The sequence below is a fragment of the Protopterus annectens genome, chromosome 7.part1, assembly GCF_019279795.1.
Source record: "Protopterus annectens isolate FY-2018-M chromosome 7.part1, PAN1.0, whole genome shotgun sequence".
NCBI lineage: Eukaryota > Metazoa > Chordata > Ceratodontiformes > Protopteridae > Protopterus > Protopterus annectens.
Window position 1 is genome coordinate 333405079 of NC_056740.1, and position 26049 is coordinate 333431127.

General features: G+C 35.5%; 1 protein-coding gene across 1 annotated transcript in view; it reads right to left on the reverse strand.

The window, feature by feature from the left end:
- P4HTM (prolyl 4-hydroxylase, transmembrane) overlaps positions 1 to 26049 on the reverse strand; it is a 1188260-nt gene that overhangs the window by 414217 nt on the left and 747994 nt on the right. Inside the window, exon 3 of the mRNA XM_044078751.1 lies at positions 6139 to 6329. Coding sequence (XP_043934686.1) covers positions 6139 to 6329 — 191 coding nt within the window. The remainder of the gene's footprint in view (positions 1 to 6138; positions 6330 to 26049) is intronic.

Here is a 26049-nt window from a genome sequence, read left to right on the forward strand (position 1 = left end):
GTACTCTTGCAGTGCATGGATCATCGTGGCTGTCCTCCGATGTTGGAGGAAAAACAAGCTTCTTGGACACCTTGTTACCCCATGGTATGAATACGTTTTGTCTCTTTGCTGCAAAATGGGTTGGGAATTTTGGCCTGTAATATTTTACATGGTGGTTTGAATCTTGGCAGCTTCCATTGTTTTGATGTGTTCTCGTATACTTTTGTTCAGTCATAGGATTGAATTACTGGTGTTGAGTAGGTCAGGATTGTATCTCCAGCACTTGTTGTCAGCAGATAGACTCACTGGTTGGGTGTCAGTCTAAGCTGTGGGAGTTGATGTGTGATATACATAGATGTTTGCTTTGAGGGTGTGGTCAAGTGCTGCAGTTTTACCTCTGTACTGTGTCAGTTTTCATTGTGCAGGGTCCCTCTGAGGGTTGATGGAAGTGTTGGCAACAAGACACTCAATCAGGTAACAACATTATGAGTGGTCTCTTGGATAAGGGAGCTGTCTAAATTGTGATCTTGTTGTCTCCAGCCATGGGAATTGTCATTGAAAAGCTGAAAATGCAATCAGAGGAACATATTTAATGTCTACTAAAGAAATATTAATATACTTATACATTGTATCGCATTTCAGTTTATGTTAAACATGAAATATGATGTGGTTTCAGAACTATTCATGTTTTTATTCCAATATGACTTTGCAAATATTAATTTAAACACTGGTTTCGGACTTGAGTAGTCTAAAACAATTGCACAACAATGGTACTGTATTATACAGTAATGTCAGTAAATAGTTTTCAACAGATGTATGAAATATACAGTTATAGATTTTAACATGATGTTTATTAATACCCTAAATTATTTTGAAATGATACTACCTTAATCTAAATATTTGTACCTTTTGAAACCTGCTTAGAAGTAAGTATTATTGAATTACAATAAGATGAGTAAAGAATATATGTATATATTTTAGCTGATTAGATTATCTTAATATATTATTCAATTATCTTTATTTAAAACTAAGAGGATAAGAGAAACTGATCCAAATATTATTTGTGAGGGTAGAAAGTTTGTTTGGTTAGATTCACTAACCAAACAAAGAGGTATATTACCTCATAGCAATAGGGAATGGTTTTTAAGGTTAAGAATTACAAGTTTGGAAGTTCTTTGTCTTTTTTTTTCTATCACTTTGGTGTCACTCAGAAACATGCAAAAATCATACAAGAAAAACTTTTTGAATTCTGTATCCAAGATGGAACTAAGAATAAACAATATTTACATAAACTTACACATAAAACAAACTCAAAACTAGGAAATGAAATGTTTATCCATAAATGTTAATGGTCTAAATAATAGTAATAAAAGGAGAAGCCTATTCAAGTACATAAACTTACATAAACCACAAATAGTCTTTTTACAAGAGACACACTTATTAGATAGAGATATAAACAACTTAAATATTAATAATTACACAGTACTAATAAACTCTCAATACAAAACAAAAAAGAGGAGTAGCTATACAACTCAACTATAACACCTAAAATAATTACTACTCATCAAGATACATCAGGTATGTTTTGTCTAGTTTCAATAGAGTTAAATAAGAGAATCTATACATTAGTAAATCTATATTGGATCACAGGACTAGGATTAAAAACAGTTAAACAGCATTTTGAAGAGATAATTCATTTAACTAAGGGTAGCCTGATATTGGCAGGAGACTTCAACTGTATAATGAATGAAAAGATACAGATTCTAAATCCAAAAGAAGAAAACAACCCATCTCTAAAGCACTATCAAAATTTATAGATACATTGTATTTAAAAGATATAAATGAATTTGCAGAACCAGACTCACTAATCTTCACATTTTATTCTCATAGATATAAAACTAACTCTAGAATTGATAGAATATATGTTGCCAATGACCTAATAACAAAAATTGACAAAGTCAAAATCATAAATTGTCCTTTATCTGATCATAATGCCATAGTCTTTGAGATAGAGCTTACACCATTTTATTCAAATCCCATTACTAGGATACCTTCCTATATCACAAAATTGAGAGATTTCAAAGAATTTTATGAAGAAACAATCAAAACTTTCTAGAAATAAATTACACAGAAGATATTTCAGAAATATATGTCTGGGATTCATTAAAAGCAGTTACATATGGGAAGATATTATCCTGGTACATAAATAAAAGGAAGTTATGGAATAAAGATATGTTAGACTTACAAAACAAAGCAGATAAATTGAAACTGGAAATACAAAAGGGTAATGCTACTCAAGTTCAAGAACTTACACAAATCAATAAGAAGTATACAGAATTGCTACACCATAAGATTATAATTAACTTAGAAAAGATAAAATAAACTCATACTCTACTAATTCAGCACACCTGAGATACTTAACTAATAGAACAAAAATAATTAAATCTAAGCAAATAAAAGAAATATTTATTCCCAATACTAACAAAAGAGTTACGGAACTAAATGATATTTTAGAAGCATTCAGACTCCAATTTAACATTGATAATTCCATAAATACTCAAGATACACCTACTAAGGATATAAAAAATACTTAGAAAACAATATTCATATTAAATTAACACAAGAACAAATAGACATTATAAACAAACCAATCAATATGACAGAATTAAAATCACAAATTAAAAAGCTCAAGACAAATAAAGCACCTGGCCCAGACAATATGCTACCAGAAATGTATAAATTAATACCCAATCAAGCCATATCTTTATTATTAAAAGTATATGATATAGCCAATAAAGATTTGAATATACCACCCTCTTGGAAATATTCATTGATATCCCCAATTATCAAACCAGATAAAGATGAGAAACAGTGTTCCTCATATAGGCCAATATCATTACTCAATATAGACTACAAGATGTTTATGGCTATATACGCAGATAGGATCAAACACTTTCTTCCTTTCTTAATTCACAAAGATCAAACAGGTTTTATTAAAGGAAGAAATACTTCAGATAATATTAAAAGAATACTAACATTAATAGATTATAGCAAACATAAAGTCCTAAATTTAAATGTAATCTCATTAGATATTAATAAAGCTTTTGATTCGGTTAATTGGAACTTTCTTTCACTAGTTTTAAAAGAATATAACTTTCCTTCTAATTTTAATAATCTTATCCAAATACTATATGAAAAATCTACTGCATATGTTAAACTGGGATCATATAGATCAGGCCCTATAACAATAAAAAGGGAACTAAACAAGGTTGCCCTTTATCACCATTGTTATTTGCATTACTCATAGAACCCTTTGCAAATCAAATCAGATCAAACAATAACATAAAGGGCATTTGTATTAATAAAATGTTAAACCTTAAAATCCAACTCTTTGCTGATGACATACTATTAACTCTCTCAGATGCAAATGAGTCTTTGAATGCTCTATTTAACTCCATGAATAAATTTCAAAATATTTCAGGCTTAAAATTTAATGAAAACAAAACTAAAATTATGCCCTGTAATTGTAAAAAAAATAATATAAACAAAAGATTTTCCAAATATATAGTAACAGAAAGTAAATTATTATATCTGGGAATAAATCTACTCAATGAATTAACAGATTCTCTAATATTTAACTATAATAAAATACTAGACAAAATAGAACAAACAATTGGTTACTGGAATAAATATATCTTTTCAACAGCAGACAGATTATATCTTATTAAAATAATCATATTTCCCAAAATATTATACTTAATACAAAATTTTTCATTGCCACCTCCCAAATATATTATTCAAAGATACAATAAACTAATTTTAAATTTTCTATGGTTTCCAAATAAACCCATTATAGCCTTAAATAAACATTTGCCAGATTGGGAAGATGGTGGAATTAATTTACGGATATTGATTTATATATTACCTCATCTGTTATTAAAAACATAACACTATGGTTAAATAATTCATACACACCTATATGGAAACAAGCCCATGAGCAGATTTACATAGAAATCAATTATAATCACATACAAGACAACTTAACAGTAATACCATCACCCCTTATATGGATGTTAAAAGATTATTTTTAGGGAAAAGGAATAATATTAATAAATTGCCATCAAACTATGTAAGTTCTACACTTTCAGTGTTCAGAACATATATAAACAAAATACCAGATATTAATTCTTGGATTTTTCTTATTTTCCCTATAGCTTTTACACCAAATATTCTAGATACATTCCAAGTATCTAAAATAAATATACTTAAAGAAGAAACATTACTCTTTTGGCATCAACTTATAGAGAAAGGGAAAATTCTAACAAAGGAACAGATAATTTATAATTATAATATAAATAAAGACAATTGGCTGTTTTTTTACAAAATCTAAGGCATTTTCTTATAAATAAAATAGAACAAATGCAACCTTCAGTTAGACATGAAGCTCCAAAACTCATTGAATACCTTATTCTTATCACAAAACAGCCTTATCAGGGTACAGGTTATTTGTCTAATATCTATAAAATTGTTAAAAAAAAAACTATCATGAAAAATCATACTGGGATTATTATACTTTAATAAACAACCATCCTCCAGTTGAAGAAGAAAAAAGTAATATTCTAAAATCTTCCAAATTTTCTACATTATCAAAATACTGGCAATTATTCACTTGGAGATATCTACACAGAAGTTTCTATACACCACATAGGTTAGCCAAAATGTATTCTATTGAAGATCAATGTTGGAGATGCCATATCAAGATAAAAGCAGATTGGCAGCATGTTTTTATGAATGTATATGTCACAATATGTACAGGAAATCCATTAATTATTTTTTCAGACTGTTTATAATGATAATTTTCAATTAACAAAGTCTTTAATTTTATTCAACTCTCCTATTCCAAACTGTCTACCAAAAAGACACTAAAATCCTATGGTCACTATTGGCAATTTCACGTAAAATCATAACTATACACTGGAAAAATGAGGCTTCACCACGTTCAAGGAATTTAAGACTTTAACAACAACAGTTGCTCACATGGAAATATTAACAGTGAAGAACAGAACTAAAAGATCTACTTCTTACTATTACTCTTGGATGAAAGTACTGGAAATACTTGAAAATATCGAAGAAGATATATCATCTTATGTTTCTAACTCTATATAATATAGAATTTCAATGTTATTTGCATAGACACCAATGTAAATAGTTATATAATGGTTTGAAGTTAGTAATGTTTTAGAATTGTAAATATGTTATTTATCTTTATTTCATGTAATGTTTAAGACATCTTATTTGAAATAATAAAAAAAAATATTTAGTGAAAAGAGGAGGTCCTATGTAACCTCCTACACTTCCATAAAACTAAGCCTATACTAAATACATTCTTGAGAGACCTAAACTTCTACCAAAACATAAATAGGACCTGTTGGCAGGACAGATATCTTTCTCAAAGAATGCCTCTTTTATGGCACAGACTCCCATTAGAGGTTAAGCAGAGCAGCTCTATTTTTAAGCACAACCTAGATGCCTGGATGGGTAACCATAAGTGCACCTCAGTGTGGCGCCTCAAGCCCTTATATAAGGGGGCCCAAACTAGGCTGCGTCTGGTATTAAGTCATGTTTTTATAAATAGGTGGGATCATTGGCTAGGCTACAAATGGTTCACTGGATCAAAAGCCTAGTGTGAACCTATGACCCCATGTTTTCTTTATCTGGAGATTGCCTAAAGAAAACATAACTGTCACCAAGCAGCAAGAAGAACTTACTGGTGTGAGTCATCTTTGGTTGTGAGATATAACTGCATGATACTAATGTCTGTAATGCTAGATGGATGAAAAAGAAAAGGCTTACAGTGGGAGCCATCATACCTGTGGAGAAAGTTTGACCCTGGCAAAGAAGGACTGAAGACAGTATATTCTACCTATACGTTAATGGCTACCTGTAGGTTACTGGCTGTTGTAATATGTCTCCTCAAAGAAGGATGTTAAAGATTCATATGTAAAACCCATCTTCTTCAACATGAGAGCCCAGGCAGCTACCACACAAACTAGCAAATGAATAATGGATTACATCACTGTTTACTCTGATATTTTTAGAAGACAACATAGACAGACTCTAAACAGATTTTGCTTCCTGATTTTGACATGTACAGAGTACCTCCTTCATCTGAAGCTGTCCATCCTGGTTGTGATCAAGTAGGTTGAAGATTTCTTCTTTGCTAATGTCAAGCTCATCTATGACTGACTCATAGTTGTCATGGGGCATGAGCTGGCTCTCCTGGAGTCCTGTCAGCTTTGCCAAGTGGATAATTAACTTGCACTCCTCCTCAGATAAAAAATGTGGGATTTCTATAAAAAGACAGAATAAGAGAGAAAAATTGCTTGCATACATCATAAGACAATGTAGAATACATATGCTGCTTTATTTTTCATACCTGGTAACTTTTCTAAGTTGGGAAGTACATTCCAGCTAGCTAATGGTAATTATAAGTGTCACATCATAAGAGAACTAATATTTTGTTACTGAGAACTACAGCCAAAAAAGCTTTAAAGAGAAGTGAGCTAGTGTAACAAGTGTTTACAAAAGCAGAAGGGCTGACTAATGGCACCAGAAGCTTCTGTACTATCAAGGGATGATAACCACAGTTATATATTTTTTTCCAGAGCACAAGCACACATTGCCATCACCTCACCCAGTTTCCAGCACACGTACATGTATGATGCGAAGTAGATTAGAGAACTAGTTAAACAGACAGACAGGCTTAGCTTGTCACAAACATACAAACGATATAGCCTTTTTTCACTAGTGTAAGAACTGATATGACTGTAGAATACTGGAAAGAACTGGAAATAACAGAAAGAAACTGGAATGAGGCTGGAATTAATGTCATTATCTTTTAATTATCTAGAACTGTGCTTAACAGGTGCAAGTCTCTCCTTTACTTGCCAAATCTTCTTTTACCTTTCAGAATAAAAGTCTGCATACACTATATTTTTGTTAGGAATGTTTTATTATGTACAGTGAAGGTAGATGTCAACAATATCTGAATCAAATCTTACTTTCTCCAATAACGGTGCTGATAAACTGAAATAGACTGAATTATTATGTCTATAGCTTCAGCACGTATATTCCTTTCCTCTTGAATAATATAATTAATATTCTAGAATGCTAGATAATTTGCCTGACTTCTGCACACGCTCTTGAGTGTCGGTACCAAACGTCTGAGAACTGCACTCCAATGACTTTCTGCATATCAGTCCAAGCAAACTAACTGACTGTGTCTGATCTCCTAATGATATCAAAACCCTGTAAATTTCTACACACCCCTTTAATCTTGGTTCCAAGCATGTTTGTACTTAACGAAATGCACGTTCTGTTAGCAGGTTTTATTCTTATCAGTACTCTTGACTGAAAGTTACCAAAACATTTCTTTCCAATTGAATCTGTATATAAAATGAAGATATACATATGTTTTAATATGGCTGCATTTCTACTCATGCAAACACAATACTGCATTTTTGTCTAACAAACTGCATTTAAATGAAATCTGATTTTACAACTAGAAACAATCGCCACCTAAAGCTGAATGAAGGGCTGTCACATTTGAAGTGAAGAAAAGATCAACCTGACATTGAAAATTGTACAGCAAACTGAAATCTAGTGACAGAGACCCCAAATGTAGACCTTCCAGTTACTCTGTTTATATTCTTCCTTTTTTTGTTTTGGCTTACACACTTGTAAACTGAACACATTGTTTCATTTGGGGAGTACCCGTAGGAGGACAGTATGTAAAGTAATAAAAAAGCTGTATGATTTGCTGAAAGGGGCATTACCAAAACACTACTGAATATTAAAGAATGGGCAAACTGTACATCAGCAGAAGTAATGCCTGCTGACAAATGGGTCTGCTGTTTCTGGAGTTGACAGAAAAAAAAAACTAACATCTGTCATTATTTTATGTTTGCTAAGCAGTGCTTCTTCTGCTTAGTGAGTATAAAATGTAAAAAAAAAAAAAAAAAAAGTGTGTTTATTTAAGTTTATGCGTGCATGTAAATGAAAGCGAGATCGATCGATTTATTTTATAATCGCTAATCAGCCCTTTTGCTGTTTAGCGAGCGTAAAAAAATAAACAGAAAAAAGTGTATATGTATGTGTGAAGGCTGCCAGCCTAGCCAGATAGAATTTTGCAGATAATTCTGTCATTTGTAAATATGAATGTAAACTACAGGCTTGTTGTCTTAAATGTAAAGAAATAGTGTTATATGTGGAACTGGGAAAAAATGTGACAACAGCGCACTCTACTGACCAAAGTAAAACATGTGGTGACCCTTTCATGTAGACAGTGGTGCCGGAGAGTCTAGATGAAGAAATTCATGCTATTGTTTTAACCAAGAGTTAAATTGCTAGATTTAAACATGCAAATGTATTTTTATTGCTCTGTTTCCTGACCAGCTGCAAGATAACAAAAGGAGATGTTAAAAATGTAAATGCAGTTTCTGTTAGCTTGGGGACCCAGGGAAGTGTGAAGAATGATGTAGTGTGTAGCCTGGGAACCCCAGGAAAGTGTGAAGAATGATGTAATGTGAATCAGAACTGCAATTTCAATTTAAACAGAGAGAACCAGAGAGGAATAAGCATTTTTGTCTTGACCATCCAAATCATCAACACTCTACCTGTTTTCTTATGTAAGTTATCTTAGACTTGTGTTTTCTCTTAGAAATAGCTAGAAACTAGAAAGATCAGACTAAAATGTTTTTCTGTGATGTCAGAACTGTACTACTGAATTATTTTAAGTATTTCTCTGTGATCTCTGAACTCTTGACTAGCACTGTGTAGTAAGAAGTATTGTCTTGTGTTTTTGTTATTTATTATTAAATATTTTAAAACCTTTCAACTGTGGCTGTTTTGTGTAGAGATAATTTAATCTCTAGAGTACATTGCATGTTTATAGTGATTACTGTACCAAGTCACTCCAATAAGCCTTGACTGTTTAGTTATACTACCAACTGGATAATAATATTGCACAGTAATAATTGGACACCCTTTTAAGGGCCTTTGAGTAGCTGATAAATATTAGTGGGTGGTGGCAAGTGGTACTACCATATAGTCTGGGTAAAAGGGGCACAGCTGAAGAACCTGTGCCAGCCTTCCCCAGTAGTGTCTGTGTGGCTGTATAAACTCATCTCAAAGTGTGTGCGTATCAGCTACTTGGGCAGGGACATAAAGCACTGGTTTGACAGAGAGGGTGCTGGAGGTTTTAGCTTGTCCACTAGGCTGAGATCTGGGCCCTATAGCTGTGCCAGTGGGGAGTCTTATTGGGAAGCAAGGGAGCGACCAGCCCCAGACTGACTGTGATCTCTGTGTGCTCTTAAGGGAAATTGTACTGTACTGTGTATATTTGTTATCCTTTCTTCATATATGAGACCCCTCTCTGGTGTTAGTGGTGAGGACTGAGGCTCCTTGATTGCTGGGCCAGGGCACGGGCGTCACAGTATGTATGTATATGAGTGTGTTTATGCTTCTGTGTGTGAGTGAATATGTGCATGAAAGCAGAAGAGGCTGTGTGTATATGTATGTGTGTGCGAAAGTAGAAAAGACATGTGCATGTGTGTATGAGAGAGAGAGAGACAGGTGAACAGTGAGACTGATCAAGCCGTTATTTTACACTTGCTAAGCAGCGCTTTTACTATTTAGGGAGTGTAAAGTAAAACAAAAAACAGTGTGTGTGTGTGTGTGTGTGTGTGTGTGTGTGTGTGTGCGTGTGTTTCTGTGAGTGAGAGTGTATGCATGTATGAAAGCAGAGGAGACTGTATGAGTGACTGAGAGAGTGAAGAGTGAGCGCGATCCCTGGCAGCAGCAGCAGTAAAGAGGCCTGCATGCCTCTCAACGCACCTCTCAACTATACACATTTTTGCAGAATGTCCATATTTTTGGTACGGTCCTCATAAAATGTTGGTTTTCTGTTAAATCTCTGGCAAAAACTGACAATTGAAGTCAGAAAATAATGATAGTCATTTGAATTTTAGACTTCGTTCCTTCAGAAGATGCATGCTACTGCAAAACTTCTTACTCTATCAATTTTCTATGTTTGTAAAAGCAATATTTAAATATTGTCCCTATTTTTGGGCCTTTATTCCGCCATTATTTATGGTTTTGTCCAGATTTCCTGTTCTAAGAGATTGATAGGCATGCTCTCTACTTCTTACCTCAACATATGTTTTTATATATTTTTGATGTAAAATCCTTCCTCCTACACCAGTAACATATACTACAACAAGTTTGAAACATTGGGCAGAGGAACTACTTACATCAGAAATATATAAAAAATATATATAGTTCTTTAAAAAGTAAGTAAAACACAGCAACTTTACAGAGACTCCATTCTTTAAGTGCAATAATGCCCTCAGTGTGTGTGTTAATGTGTAATTAACACCCTTCCAGGGGTGTAGAGGCCCCCTGGGTGGCCATTAATTACACATTAACACATACCCTATAAGGCATTATTGCTTGCTTAAACATATTAACACATCATTTCATAAATATTAATGCGGAGGAGGCGTATCTCACCATTGGAAAGCAAAAGCTAAAGCTCTGCCATTTTTTTCCTTGTAACCAAACCTGTCAACCAGTAAGCACAAGATATATGGACAAAGCCAAAACTTATGGGGGGACAAAGGCCTAAAATCAGGGACAAATTTGAAATATTGCTCTTATGAACTTAGAAAGTTGATAGAATAATAGGTTTTGCATTAGCATGCATTTTCTGAGGAATAGCCTGAGGATGAGCCTCTGGCTAACGAAATTTGCAGATGACTGTAAACTAGGAGCTATAGTCAAGTCCCCAAATGATGTGGACATCCTACAGAAGGGCCTCACTGAGACAGATGCCTGGTGTCAGAGGGCCTCAAGCTCAATGCTAAAAGTGCATTGTTATCCCCTTTGGTAAAAAACTCTGTACCCATGAACTACCACATAGGCGGCAGTCTTCTTAACACTGAATGTGTGATAAGAGACCTTGGGACCCAGGTGGACAGTTGTCTCTCCTTTATTAATCACATCACCACAGTAGTCAGGAAATCCTTCTACATAGCACACCTCATCACAAAAGGGTTCTCATCCAGGAAAAAAGAGGTCATTGTTCCCCTCTACCCGACACTCATTAGACCCATTATAGAGTACAACACCCCTTTTGGAATGGACCTCACAAGACATCCGCAGCAGCTGGAAAAGCCACAGAAGTACCTCACAAAAGAGAATTACTGGCCTCAAACAGATGCCCTACACTGATTGTCTCAAAAAAATCCAGCTTTACTCTGTAGCATATCGCCTACTCCGAGGTGATCTCTGCCTAACATATAAAGCTATGTCAATCCCAGAGCTGTTGGACATGCTACGCCTAAAGAAATCCCAATTCCTCTGATCTACACGCTCTAGGGACCTAAACCTTGTCACCACAATTAAAAGGACTTGCTGGAGGGATAGATTCCTGTCCCAGAGACTTCCCATACTCTGGAACAAGCTACCCATCCATGTCAAGCAAAGTTCCTCATTAACACTCTTCATGAAAAATCTTGATGAGTGGAAATACACCCCAGGGACCACTTCTGTGGCTCTGCTTGACAGGGGCACAGGAAATTAACTTTCTTGGGTTGGTGTAAGCCAGGGAACTTTGTTGGCTAGACTTACTTAGGCCCTTGGGCCGATAGCCTAGTACCTACCTATGAACCTATGTATATGACTCCTGAAACTCAAATGTATGTCATTATTTAATGACTTTAATCCTCAATTCTTTGTTAGAATACCACACATTGTATGAGGAACAGATAAAAAATATGACACAAAAGACTGGACATTCTGCACATATCTGGGCAGCTGAGAGGTATGCTTGCAACTAGTATGTGTTTAGTCCCCCCTAGGACAGACAAGAGCACAAAACTTGCATATTCCCATGTGCTCTTCTGTATTGTTTCCTGTGATCTTTTTTTTCTTTTGCTATACTTCCTGCTAGTGCTCAGAACCACAACACTCTTCACTGTGGCCGTGGCCACTAGCGTGAGTATGTTCACAAGCGCATTGGCACTTAAAGTGTTAAAGATGCAATCATTTATAAGAGCAGTTTGGTCAGATAATTCACTAACTCTTCTATAAATCCATTCACAACTCCTTTTCCCATAAGTTTTTAATGCTGTAATTTATACACACACACACACACACACACACACACACACACACACACACACACACAAACAAACATATATATATAGAAAGTGCAGTAGACACTGCTATTGGCTATATTAGCCATTGCTAGGAAATCTCAAGATTTTTTTTAATTAATCACTGATGTTTGTCTTAAAGAGTTTGAGTTAATTAGATTAACATCTAAAAGAGTTAAGTTGTTCCAGTGACATAAAAGGATAAAGCCTTGACTACCTCCAAGCTGACACAGGTTTGAGTAGCTGCTCAGGTGATTGATGGAGCAGCAGGGAGGGATGTCCATAACCATCCCAGGTGGGAGGACATTCATTGATGATACTCCCTTAGGGGAGGCATGGTCCAAAGAGGGAGTTGATCTCAGATATGATCAATGAGCATGGGAGGCAAGGCAGGGAAATGAGTATGACATGTAATGAAACTCTCCCAGTATGGCAGCAGAGATGGACAAGCCCCCAGAACACCTTCAGGATTCACGTCCTGCCATAGCAATAGCAAAGTTACTCCACAGCGATAAAAAAAAGATCGAAAAGAGTTATACCAAATTATAAGAACAGGGCGAAGTTGCTTAGTTTATTAAATAAATATGATATAACATACATACACACACACACACACACACACACACACACACACACACACATATATATATATATATATATATATATATATATATATATATATATATATATATATATATATATACTCTGAGTAAAAATTAAATAAAAAAGACCCTGCCCACTTCTGAGGCATAGGGTGATAAAGCCCTAAGTATGACCCCGATAACCTGGGTTTGATTAGCAGGCATGAGAGCTGGAGGGAGTGGTATGGGAGGATGAGAGTGAGTGATATATGGGTCACCCATTCTGGGGGTGAAGCCGGCAGCTTTATTTGCCACCTGGACAACATCTATTGGAAGTTCTTGGTGGTGCAGCCCACAGAGTTTGGGGAAGATGAACACACTGCTGTGGCTTAGATATGGAAGTGAAGGGGCAGTCATGTGAGGAAGCTTATGTGCCCCTTCCCTGAAGAGTGGCAGCTATAGCATCCCTTGGAAGTTGTCAAGGGAAGGAAGTGACAGGAGATTCTGAGGTGGGGGGGGGGTTACCTGGCATTTGCATGGATGATGTCCCTGTGATTGTCTCTCACCTCATTAGGGAATGGATGGGCTAGTAATGGCTCTCACTCCCATGAGGAATGAATGGGCTATTGATGGCTCTCACTCCCATGAGGAATGAATGGGGTAGTGATGGCTCTCACTCCCATGAGGAATGAATGGGCGAGTGATGGCTCTCACTCCCATGAGGAATGAATGGGTAGTGATGGCTCTCACTCCCATGAGGAATGAATGGGGTAGTAATGGCTCTCACTCCCATGAAGAATGACTGAGCTAGTGATGGCTCTCACTCCCATGAGGAATGAATGGGCAAGTGATGGCTCTCACTCCCATGAGGAATGAATGGGGTAGTGATGGCTCTCACTCCCATGAGGAATGAATGGGGTAGTGATGACTCTCACTCCCATGAGGAATGAATAGTGATGGCTCTCACTCCCATGAGGAATGAATGGGGTAGTGATGGCTCTCACTCCCATGAGGAATGAATGGGCGAGTGATGGCTCTCACTGCCATGAGGAATGAATGGGGTAGTGATGGCTCTCACTCCCATGAGGAATGAATGGGTTAGTGATGGCTCTCACTCCCATGAGGAATGAATGGGGTAGTGATGGCTTTCACTCCCGTGAGGAATGAATGGGCTAGTGATGGCTCTCACTCCCATGAGGAATGAATGGGCTAGTGATGGCTCTCACTCCCGTGAGGAATGAATGGGTTAGTGATAGCTCTCAGTTCCATGAGGAATGAATGGGGTAGTGATGGCTTTCACTCCCATGAGGAATGAATGGGCTAGTGATGGCTCTCACTCTCATGAGGAATGAATGGGCTAGTGATGGCTCTCACTCCCATGGCTCTCACTCCCATGAGGAATGAATGGGGTAGTGATGGCTCTCACTCTCATAAGGAATGAATGGGCTAGTAATGGCTCTCACTCCCATGAAGAATGAATGGGCTAGTGATGGCTCTCACTCCCATGAGGAATGAATGGGGTAGTGATGGCTCTCACTCCCATGAGGAATGAATGGGCTAGTGATGGCTCTCACTCCCATGAGGAATGAATGGGGTAGTGATGGCTTTCACTCCCATGAGGAATGAATGGGCTAGTGATGGCTCTCACTCCCATGAGGAATGAATGGGCTAGTGATGGCTCTCACTCCCATGAGGAATGAATGGGTTAGTGATGACTCTCAGTTCCATGAGGAATGAATGGGGTAGTGATGGCTCTCACTCCCATGAGGAATGAATGGGGTAGTGATGGCTCTCACTCCCATGAGGAATGAATGGGCTAGATAGGCCATGAGTGGCTGATGGTTGGCATGCAAAGGAGTTAAAAATTAAGTAAATTGAAATACTTTTATTTTAATATGTAATAGTTAAATATAGTATGCCAAATGCCAAATTTCATAAATATATTTTTATTGTAAACTGTCAAAATTACTGTTTCTTTATTGATTAGTGACTGCTACAAATTTAGCATAAAAATTATTTTATGATTTTGAAAACAAGAAAGTAAAGTGCCTTTTTGAATTACCTGTACTGTATGCAATACAGAGTATCTAGATGTCTCTGATAATTGTGTTAATCAGATTAAGTTACAACTACATTACTTACTTTTCAGAAAATATTTCATGATGCTGTTAGACTTTTATTCAGTAACTTGTGTTGTTTGTTGCGTCCTGCAGAATTATGCTGTAAGTTAAGGAAGAGTGATTCCCTGATTGTTATCAACAGTACATTTTACACACCAACAGCACTGACATTGATGGCACCCTTACAAATCCCTCTATGATGTACAGGAGCACTTTGTTGGTTTATTTCTGGGTTCGATTGTGGATTGCTCCTCAAAAACTTTTTTATTTGCTCTAGTTCCTATTAGTGTCCATAACTATGGCACTCCACAGACAAGGCCATCTGGGTAAATATGCTCACCAGAATGCTGGCAGTCAAAAAATAGAGAGTCCTTCTAAATTAAGTGCATTGTTTGAAATACAGAGAATCTGGATTTGTGTACTAATCTTGTGAACCAACCTCGGTGAAAACATCTATTTGCCAGAAAATAGCTCACAGCACTACAATACTTTTACTTATCTTTTTATGAGTGTCATATGTGTTACCATGCATTTTAGGCATCAGCAACAGTGACATAATTTGAATTAATTATAAATGTACAAAAAATGTTTTTAACACTGCAGTGCCGAATAGCATATCAAATTAACTCAAGGAGCATTAATTATTTGTATTTTCATGAACAAACTCTTTTTAACTTGGAAAACTGACAGCATTTCACACGTGTCTCACTAGTAACACCCTGATAAAACAGCAAGGATCTTTCTAAAGGCAGGAAGCTTGCATCTATCACTGAAGAAGGTGAGGTATGTGCATTCTAACTGAAGTCAGACAAGTCAACACTGTGAACATACAGAATGCGCTCTAACACAATTGGTCAATATAGAAAAGTTTAAAAAGCCTATTTATCCACTTGAAATGTCAAGAACAGAAGGAGATTATTCTATTCTATATCAATTTTCTGACAAAGCAAAACGAATGCCTGAATTAAACAGTTCTTTAGGTATGAATAATCTCTAGCATTTTGAACAGGTAGTCAGTAACCTAAAACAGAATGACTTAATATTTTTATTTTTGCATCTTTACTTATTAGGTACATAATCCAAATTAAAAAAATGCTAGTTTTGGTAAATCTTGGGGCAAGACAGCATTGTCCAATTATTAATTAATGCAGATGAGAGTGAAATGCAGTTGGTTATGAAAGAAGAAGGGTTTAGGATGCAAGGAAACATTGATATTCCTATCTTTTTGTCTTATGCAGATGACATAGCAGTAAGAACAAAGAATAGCAGATAGATGAAACAGGTGCTAATAAGATTAAATGAGTGTTAAATGATATTGTGGTAAAGTTAAAGGAAAAAGTAAAGGTTTGGGGGAAACTATTAGAAAAAGGAGTTTATTTTCTAAATCAAGTATTTTTGTTAGGAATTAGGTTTGGGGAAAATGAAACAGCATATAAGCAATGGAGGAGGGCAGTAGAGCAAGTAAAAGAGATGTGTATGATCTGGAAAATGTTTAGGATGAGGTTTAAAAAGAAAATATGTTTAATAAATGAATTTGTAATGGGTAAAACTGTATATTTAGCAAATATATACCTGTTACTGGGGAAGTAGAGAAAGAAATTTTAGGCATGCTGTTAAATGTAACATGGGGATCAAGAGTGAACCCTGTAAAAAGACAGATATTATATTTAAATGAAAGGGTAGTAGGATTTGGATTGATAAATCCAATAGTGGATGCAGCATCATTGTATTCTATTGAGATTTGAAGGTTATGAATAAAGAAATAATGATTACATGACTATTTGGATTAAAATATGAAATGAACTAGAAAAAGGTTACGGATCAGAAAAGGCTAAACGTTTTGTTAATGAAGACGTGTAGGGGTATCGACAGAACATTATGTTATGGAAATTAAGTGTGACAACGGTTAATAAAAATAGAAAAGAATGGCATGAGGATATTTTGAGAAACTTTTATGCAGAATGTCCACGGAAAAAAATTAAATAGTAGCATAACAAAATCAGTAAAACAAAGAATAGAATGAGCAGATGTAAAGATATGATAGTCATTTTTGTGAAAGTTGTCTATAAATAAATTGGCAATAAAAGGGAACATGGCATATAAGGGAATGAGTGAAAGGGTATGTTTTATTGTAAACAGATTGAGGCAACAGAACAAATATTTTTATATTGTGAAAGAGTAAAAAAATTATGGGGTAAGGTGTGTAAAGGAAAATATTTGAATAAATGATATGAATGAAATAATTATGAACATGATTTAATATGCTCCCTTATCTGAAGAAGAATCAAAGATATGTAGATAAAGTGAAAAGATTAACAGATAAATACTAGGCTAACTGCCCTGGAGGGTCATTTTAAGCCTAGTCAATAACCCTGTACCTTGTGTCTATGAGGTAAAGACCTTAACCATTATGCCAAACCCACTCCAAATAGGAAATTATTTGGAATAATATGGGTTATATGGTGTGAAGTATTGTTTAATAAAAAGTGGATATTGGCAGATATTTTGAGAAAAATAAAGTTATCGTTATAGAAGAAATGGTGGAAGTCAAATTAAATAAGTTTTGTTTTTGTTTTTTGTAAATAAGTGCATGTGTAAATAAGGTCTAGTGTAAATAAGTGGAAAATATGATGGCATATGAATTTGTAAATAAAGACCCCTACTCTTTTCTGTAGGTGTCATGGGATCATTACATCCACTTGTAAACCAAAAGCAGAACACCAACAGATACAAACGAAAAAGTCTCTGGCACAATAAAGGTTATCCTTCTATTGGTAAAGCAGGCAGGCCACTCGATAGGTACCAAATACTTTAATCCAGAAAATCACTTCATTAAACAAAAACAAAGTCCATACTTCATCAGAATAATTTATGTAACTCAAATGTGCTTTTATACACTCACCATGTTCATTAATTAACAATCAAAATACTATTCTAAAAATGTTGTTAATAGGTGGAATTCATATAAAAGGTAGTGTTCATTAAAAGCACACTTAATATAAAATGTTAATTCCTAACGAAGCACATTAACCTTCCTGTAAAATCAAAAACGAGACCAAAATACAAAAACAAAAACAAAAACAAACAGCATATATATCAGTCACAGGCTGAGTTTTTCTAAAAAAGTTATTCTAAAAAGTTTACATTAAGGTACAAGTACAAAGTCTCATAATGCTTTAACCTAATAGGTCTGAGTTCCTATACATTCCTAAACAAACTCATAAATAACCTGTAGCTGGGAACTTATAAGGGACCTATGAACTATAATTTCCAATCATCTAAATCAGGGACACCTAAAACTCTTGTGTGCAAAAATCAGTTAAAATGGAACCTATTATATTCAATATTAATATCATCATATTCATCAATTGATAAATGTAAACAATACATAATGCTCATAATTATGAATGCTTGAACAATATTTATATAATTAAATACATAAATATATTAGTGTTAATAAATATTAAATATATATAAATTATATAAATAAATAATTATAAATATAAATATATACATACCAATGTTAAAATACTACATGGATAAAAATGGACTTATATATAATATTTATGCAGTTTACTTAGTTTTATTATGTTGTTAATATTATTGTGTTATGTTGTTTGAAATGTGGTCATTTAAACCTTTGTCAAATACTGGATATATTAACTTGTGGATGTATGAACATTGGGCACACCTCCCACACTTAAAAGTTCCGTGTTTCCTACTGGCCCCATCTGTATATGAATACAATGAATACAATGCAGGGACAGCATATATTCATAGTGAAAATTTTAATTCCAATTTTAACGCTAGAAACTCTAATATGCCTAGATACAGGCAACACTCTTTTAAACCACAGGGACAAATGGGTGATGGGTTTGCACAAACCCATGGAACATATTTAGATACAATGGATACAATAGGCATAATTCTAACAAGGGACATTATGAGGACAGGGGAAATAGTTTGTTAGACCTTGATTTCCCCATTCTAGATGGTGGTAGAATGGGCTCACCCGAGATGGTTGATGAGGTGAGAAGGTCCGAGAGACTAAGAAATAGGAACCAGCAGTCCTATGCACAAGCTACAAATAGGGGGAATTTTGTTGGAAGGAAAAAGGGTGATGAACAGGTTTTTTAACTACTGTGGACTATGACATGGAGCAGTGTGAATTAACAACAGTGGATAATTCTGATAGTGCAAAGCAGATTATTTACACACATAACAAATTTAATATTTTTAATTACACAGGTATTGAAATTAAGCCGTGTCATTTTGAATTATTTACTAAAGGATTTTCTTTTGTACCAGCCAAACAACCCAGTGTGGAGAAACTCATGCTTGATGTTAAATTATTTACAAGAAAACTAAACCTCCAACATATTAATTGTGAGGCTACAAATCAGAATAACAACAATTTTAATGGTAATAAAAATAAGTTTGTTAGGCACAGTGTTTGGAACCCACCATTACAACATGAAATAACAATGTGCTATGGACAGAATTAGGAGAGAATATAGGGCCTATGCTTCCAAAAATAGTAATTTAAGTAAAGAAGAAGAAAAGCTTTTATATGATTTGAGCAAGAATAGGGAGCTAAGGGTGATGAAGCCTGATAAGGGAGGGGGTGTGGTTTTGATGGAAACCTGGGATTATATTAGAAAAATGAAGGAGATTTTGGACAAGGATGAGAACTACTGTCTCATTTCTAAAAATGAGATTAATATACAGTACCAAAAGATGGATATTATTTTAGAGGATAATTTATTGACTGGTTTAATTGACATGCCATTATATAATTATTTTAAAGTAAAAAACCCATGGCAATATATGTGGATGCCATGACTAAGCCTATATACTCTAAATGGAAACACATCCTAAAGGATTCATGGGATTTTCTAAGCAAAATAGGAAAATGTATATATTTGTCACTATTGACGTTAAAGAATTATTTTCTGTTATCCCTCAGGGCATTGGGATGGAGTGGTTTGAAAAGATATTACTGGAAATGGACTGGCTCTCACCCCTGGATTTTATAAATGTTTTATTGAACATGGAACTTGTTTTAAAATATAATTTTATCTATTTTGAGGGTGATTATTATCACCAGAAGGATGCCCCAATCTTTGCAAACACCATCATGTTATACTGGGAAAGACACTTTATTTTTAACACTGAATATAATCAACATATAGTTGATTACTACAGGTTTTTGGATGATATTTTTATCCTTTGGAAAGGTACAAGAAAGGAAATAGAAGTGTTTGTAGAGTATATTAATAGTACAATGTCATTTTTGAAATTCACAATATATACAGGAAGGAACACTTTTCAAATGCCTACCTGCATTACAATAGTGACCATCCTAAGCAGTTAAAGAAAAATATAGTTAAGGGCCAGATGATTAGGATGGCCAGAATGATTTCAGACAATGATGAATTTAATAAGGAGATTTCCTTTCTTGAAGGTTTGTTTAAGGAAAGAGGGTATCCTCCTCAGTGAAGGAATATGTGGTTTTAGGAAGAAATACAAGAAAATATATTCCACTTTTAAATTCAAAAACTGAGGTTACTGAAAATTATGTTGAAAATGGTAATACCATGATGGTTGAAGAAATTAAGTATACCCCATATTTAACTACAACTTATTTTAGGGTGGTTTAGAAGAAGTATGAATGAAATCTGGGACATGTTTAAACACCGAGGTTTTAAGAATAGCTTGAAATTTAGTTTTAGAAGAAATTTTAACATTAAGAATATAGTGGAAAGAAAAGGGGCTTATACAGATGGGGCCAGTAGGAAACACGGAACTTTTAAGTGTGGGAGGTGTGCCCAATGTTCATACATCCACGAGAGCAAAGAAGTTAATATATCCAGTATTCCCCTCAAGTTAACATCGAAGCATTACAGTAGTTGTTACACAAAAGGAGTAGTGTATTTAGTGTTCTGTAAAGAATGTGAAAGCTACTACGTTGGAAAAATGGAAAGAAAACTAAAAAACAGAATTTATGAACACATTAGAGATATTAACAGACGTAATGAGAATAATGCTTTATACAGGCATGTGATGAAATGTGAAAAAGCTGATTTTAAATTCTGGGTTCTTGAGGTGGTAGGACCCTTAGAGAGAGGAGGTGACTGGGAAACTAAGGTAGAATACAGAGAAATGATTTGGCAGCTAAAATTGAATGCATGTTGTGACAAAGGTTTAAATGACCACATTTCTATCACTCCAGCACTTAAGCTATTGGCCGCAGATCCTAAAATCACAAAATAAAACAACATAACACAATAATATTAACAACATAATAAAACTAAGTAAACTGCATAAATATTATATATAAGTCCATTTTTTCTGGTATTTTTTATCCATGTAGTATTTTAACATTGGTATGTATATATTTATATATTTTTACAGTGATATATTTATTATTTATTTATGTATTTGTGGTTATGTTTTTATATATTTATATATTTACATATTTATAATTATTTATTTATATAATTTATATATATTTAATATTTATTAACACTAATATATTTATGTATTTAATTATATAAATATTGTTCAAGCATTCATAATTATGAGCATTATGTATTGTTTACATTTATCAATTGATGGCTCGGTAGTTCCGTTGAATATGATGATATTAATATTGAATATAATAGGTTCCATTTTAACTGATTTTTGCACACAAGAGTTTTAGGTGTCCCTGATTTAGATGATTGGAAATTATAGTTCATAGGTCCCTTATAAGTTCCCAGCTACAGGTTATTTATGAGTTTGTTTAGGAATGTATAGGAACTCAGACCTATTAGGTTAAAGCATTATGAGACTTTGTACTTGTACCTTAATGTAAACTTTTTAGAATAACTTTTTTAGAAAAACTCAGCCTGTGACTGATATATATGCTGTTTGTTTTGTTTTGTTTTGTATTTGATTTTACAGGAAGGTTAAATTAACATTTTATATTAAGTGTGCTTTTAAATGAATTCTATCTATTAACAACATTTTTTAGAAGGGCTATGGCTTTAAGGCTGATTAGCGTTTAGTATTTTGATTGTTAATTAATGAACATGGTGAGTGTATAAAAAGCACATTTGAGTTACATAAATTATTCTGATGAAGTCTCCTCCGTCTAAAAAAAATAATCGATATCGATCCAGGCTACTATGGACTTTGTTTTTTTTTAATGGATTGATTGATTCTCTGGATTTGTTTTGTACCTATCGAGTGGCCTGCCTGCTTTACCAATAGAAGGATAACCTTTATTGTGCCGGAGACTTTTTCGTTTGTATCATTACATCCACCTTAGCTACCACTAAATCAAGCAGTTGGGACCTATGTTTAACATCTCATCTGAAGCACTACACACTCAGGAGTGCTGCACCCTCCTAATGTGGCACTACAATGTCAGCAAATCAGTTACCTGGAGTGGGAATATATCCCACAGCTTTCGGGACTTCTGGCTTCAAAGACAAGTGTGCTACCTGTTGTACCACTGGCATTAAGTGTGTGCGCATGTGCGTGCTCACGCTTGGAGGTTCCATACATTGAAGCTCCCGTAAACTAATAAGTAAACCTTGCAATGAGACAGTTTCATCAGCACCAAATATATATATAAAGAGGATACTAGGCACCACGGACACTCTGCCTTTTTTATTAATCAACTACTTTCTGTGTCAAGAGTACAGGGCTCAAACACTTTTGCTTCCTTGCAAATGGAGGTGTTGAGATACATGTCAATTGCCATGCTCACGACTTGCAGACAAAGCTGGAAGGAATGATAAATTTTAAATATTACTTGGAGTCACATAAAAAAGTTAATAGAGCTGCAAGTCTAGCATCACAATGCAGATTCTGCAAACTAGGAAGAATGAAATTATAATGTTTAACTTTATTGACAAACTGCAATCCCCCTGATTTACAAGGGGTAAGGAAAAATAAGAGGCTACATCAAGGCTGTTCTGTAAACTCAGTGACAGGTTAGAGCTATGACGTGCCTGTTCTACCGTAATGCATGCCCCATCAGAGGTGATTACCATAGGAAAGTGATGATTATTACTAGTGGTAACACCATGCAATTCCGAAACATGCAGATTAGGTGATAATGAGGTATTTCTTCACTGCAGCTAACCTATCTCTAAATTGAAATTTCCACAATCAGGGAACCTAGCACTTTTGGCTGCAATAGTTTCCATGAGCACAGTACAAGTTTCTGAATACTGCCCCCTGGTGTCCAATGAGAATTCCCTGAGTACCTTACAGGTCTTGCTGTTACTGCTCTTCTTTTTGCATTCTGTTATATAAACCGTCAACATTACAGTACACCGCAAACTCAGACCATCTTTAATAAAAATACCCCAAGAAGTAGAATCGCTGAACTAAATCTTAAAAAGTACACTTATTTTACAGCATCTTTATGGACAGCTCTGTATCTATATATATATATATATATATATATATATATATATATATATATATATATATATATATATACAGGGTTTGAATCTCACATGGGGATAATTGGCTAGGCTTCAAATGGCTCGCAAGGGCAGTTAGCCTAGTACTAGTCTATGACCCTGTGATAAAACCCAGAGCTTTTAGACATACTCCACTTTAAGAAATTCCAATCCCTACGAGCTACACGCTCTAGGGACCTAAACCTTGTCACCACAATAAACAGAACATGCTGGAGGGATTGATTCCTGTCCCAGAGACTTCCCATACTCTGGAACAAACTACCTATCTATATCAAACAAAGCTCCTCATTAGCACTCTTCAAGAAAAACCTTGATGACTGGAAGGAAGATAGGAAATTCACCCCAGGGATCACTTCTGTGGCTCTGCTCGACAGTGGCACAGGAAAATAATTTTCTTGGGTGGCGAATGCCAGGGTACCTTTTGGCTAGGCTTATATAGGCCCTAGGGCCAATAGCCTAGTACCTACCTATAAACTAAACATACATGACAGGACAATCTTTTCAAAGAAAATGGACTATTTAGCTTTCCTGTGCTGTCTGAGATCAACTTGCTATCTCAGAACTAAAAATAAAACAATATGGGTAACTTTGACCCCTACATATGCTTTACTGATATCTATATCTATAACTATATATCTGTCTATCTATCTATATATACATATGGATCATAGTGACATTACTGAAATTACAGATGTCTGAATCCCAAATTGCTGAGAAGGGAAGTGCAAAACACTGTTTGAACGAAAGATCAGTATGCCAAAACACACACCACCGAAACAACACAGTACACAAAACACCAACATTACAACATACCCTACAACATTTTTGTAGTGAGGCAAGCCCCCCCCCTCTAATTATATATATATATATATATATATATATATATATATATATACCAACTCTGAGATTGCACTACAGTGATAGAAAGGGTATATTTCCCGATCATCACTGTACTGCGCTGTCCATGTAAACCTACGGACGCTCTGTGTTACCTGTTTTGTTGGTATGTGTTTTGGCATGCTGTTCTTTTGTTCAAGTGGTGTTTCGGATTTCTGGTCTCGGCGATTTGAGATTCGGACATCTGTAATTTCGGCGCTGTCACTTCTTCTACTTCTTCTTTCAGCTGCTCCCATTAGGGGTCGTCACAGCAGATCAACTGTTTCCATTTCTTCCTGTCCTCTGCATCTTGCTCTGTCACACCAACCACCTGCATGTCCTCTCTCACCACATCCATAAACCTTATCTTAGGCCTTCCTCTTTTCCTGTTACCTGGCATCTTCATACTTAGCATCTTTTTCCCAATATACTCTGCATCCCTCCTCAGCACATGTCCAAACCAATGTATATTTGCCTCTCTCGCTTTGTCTCCAAACCTTCCAACCTGGGCTGACCCTCAAATATACTTATTCCTAATCCTGTCCATCTTCGTCACACCCAAAGCAAATCTTAACATCTTCAACTCTGCCACGTCAAGCTCTGACTCCTGCCTTTTTGTCAATGCCACTGTCTCCAACCCATATAATATAGCTGGTCTCACTACCCTCTTGTAGACCTTCCCTTTCACTCTTACTGGTAATCGTCTGACACAAATCACTCCTGACACTCTTCTCCACCCACTCCATCCTGCCTGTAGTCTCTTCTTCACCTCTCTTCCACACTCACCATTACTCTGAACTGTTAATCCCAGGTATTTAAACTCATCCACCTTTGCCACCTCTAGTCCCTGCAACCTCACCATTCCTCTATACTCAATCTCAGTCACATACATATATTCTCTTAGTCCTGCTGACCTTCATCCCTCTTCTCTCTAGAGCATATCTCCACCTCTCCAGGGTCTCCTCCACCTGTTCCTTACTCTCACTACAGATCACAATGCCATCTGCAAACATCATAGTCCACGGGGACTCCTGTTTGATCTTGTCTGTCAACGTGTCCATCACCATTGCAAATAAGAAAGGGCTCAGAGCTGATCATTGATGTAATCCCACCTCCAACTTAAACGCATCTGTCACTCCCACAGTAGACCTCACCGCTGTCACACTACCGTCGTACATATCCTGTACCACTCTTACATACTTCTTTAACACTCCTGACGTCCTCATACAATACCACAACTCCTCTCTAGGCACCCTGTCATATGCTTTCGCTAAATCCACAAAGACACAATGCAACTCCTTCTGACCTTCTCTGTACTTCTCCATCAACATTCTCAGAGCAAACATCGCATCTGTAGTGCTCTTTCCTGGCATGAAACCATACTGCTGATCACTAATCATCACCTCCCTTCTTAACCTAGCTTCCACTACTCTTTCCCATAACTTCATGCTGTGAATGGTCAGTTTAATGCCTCTATAGTTACTACAGCAATGCACATCACCCTTATTCTTAAAAATCGGTACCAAAACACTTTTTCTCCATTCCTCAGGCATCCTCTCACTTTCCAAGATTTTATTAAACAATCTAGTTAAAAACTCCACTGCCATTTCATCTAAACACCTCCATGCTTCCACAGGTATGTCATCTGGACCAACAGCATTTCCATTCTTCATCCTCTTCATAGCTATCCTTACTTCCTCCTTGCTAATCTACTGCACTTCATGATTCACTATCTGCACATCATCCAACCTTCTCTCCCTCTCATTCTCTTCATTCATCAGCCCCTCAAAGTACTCTT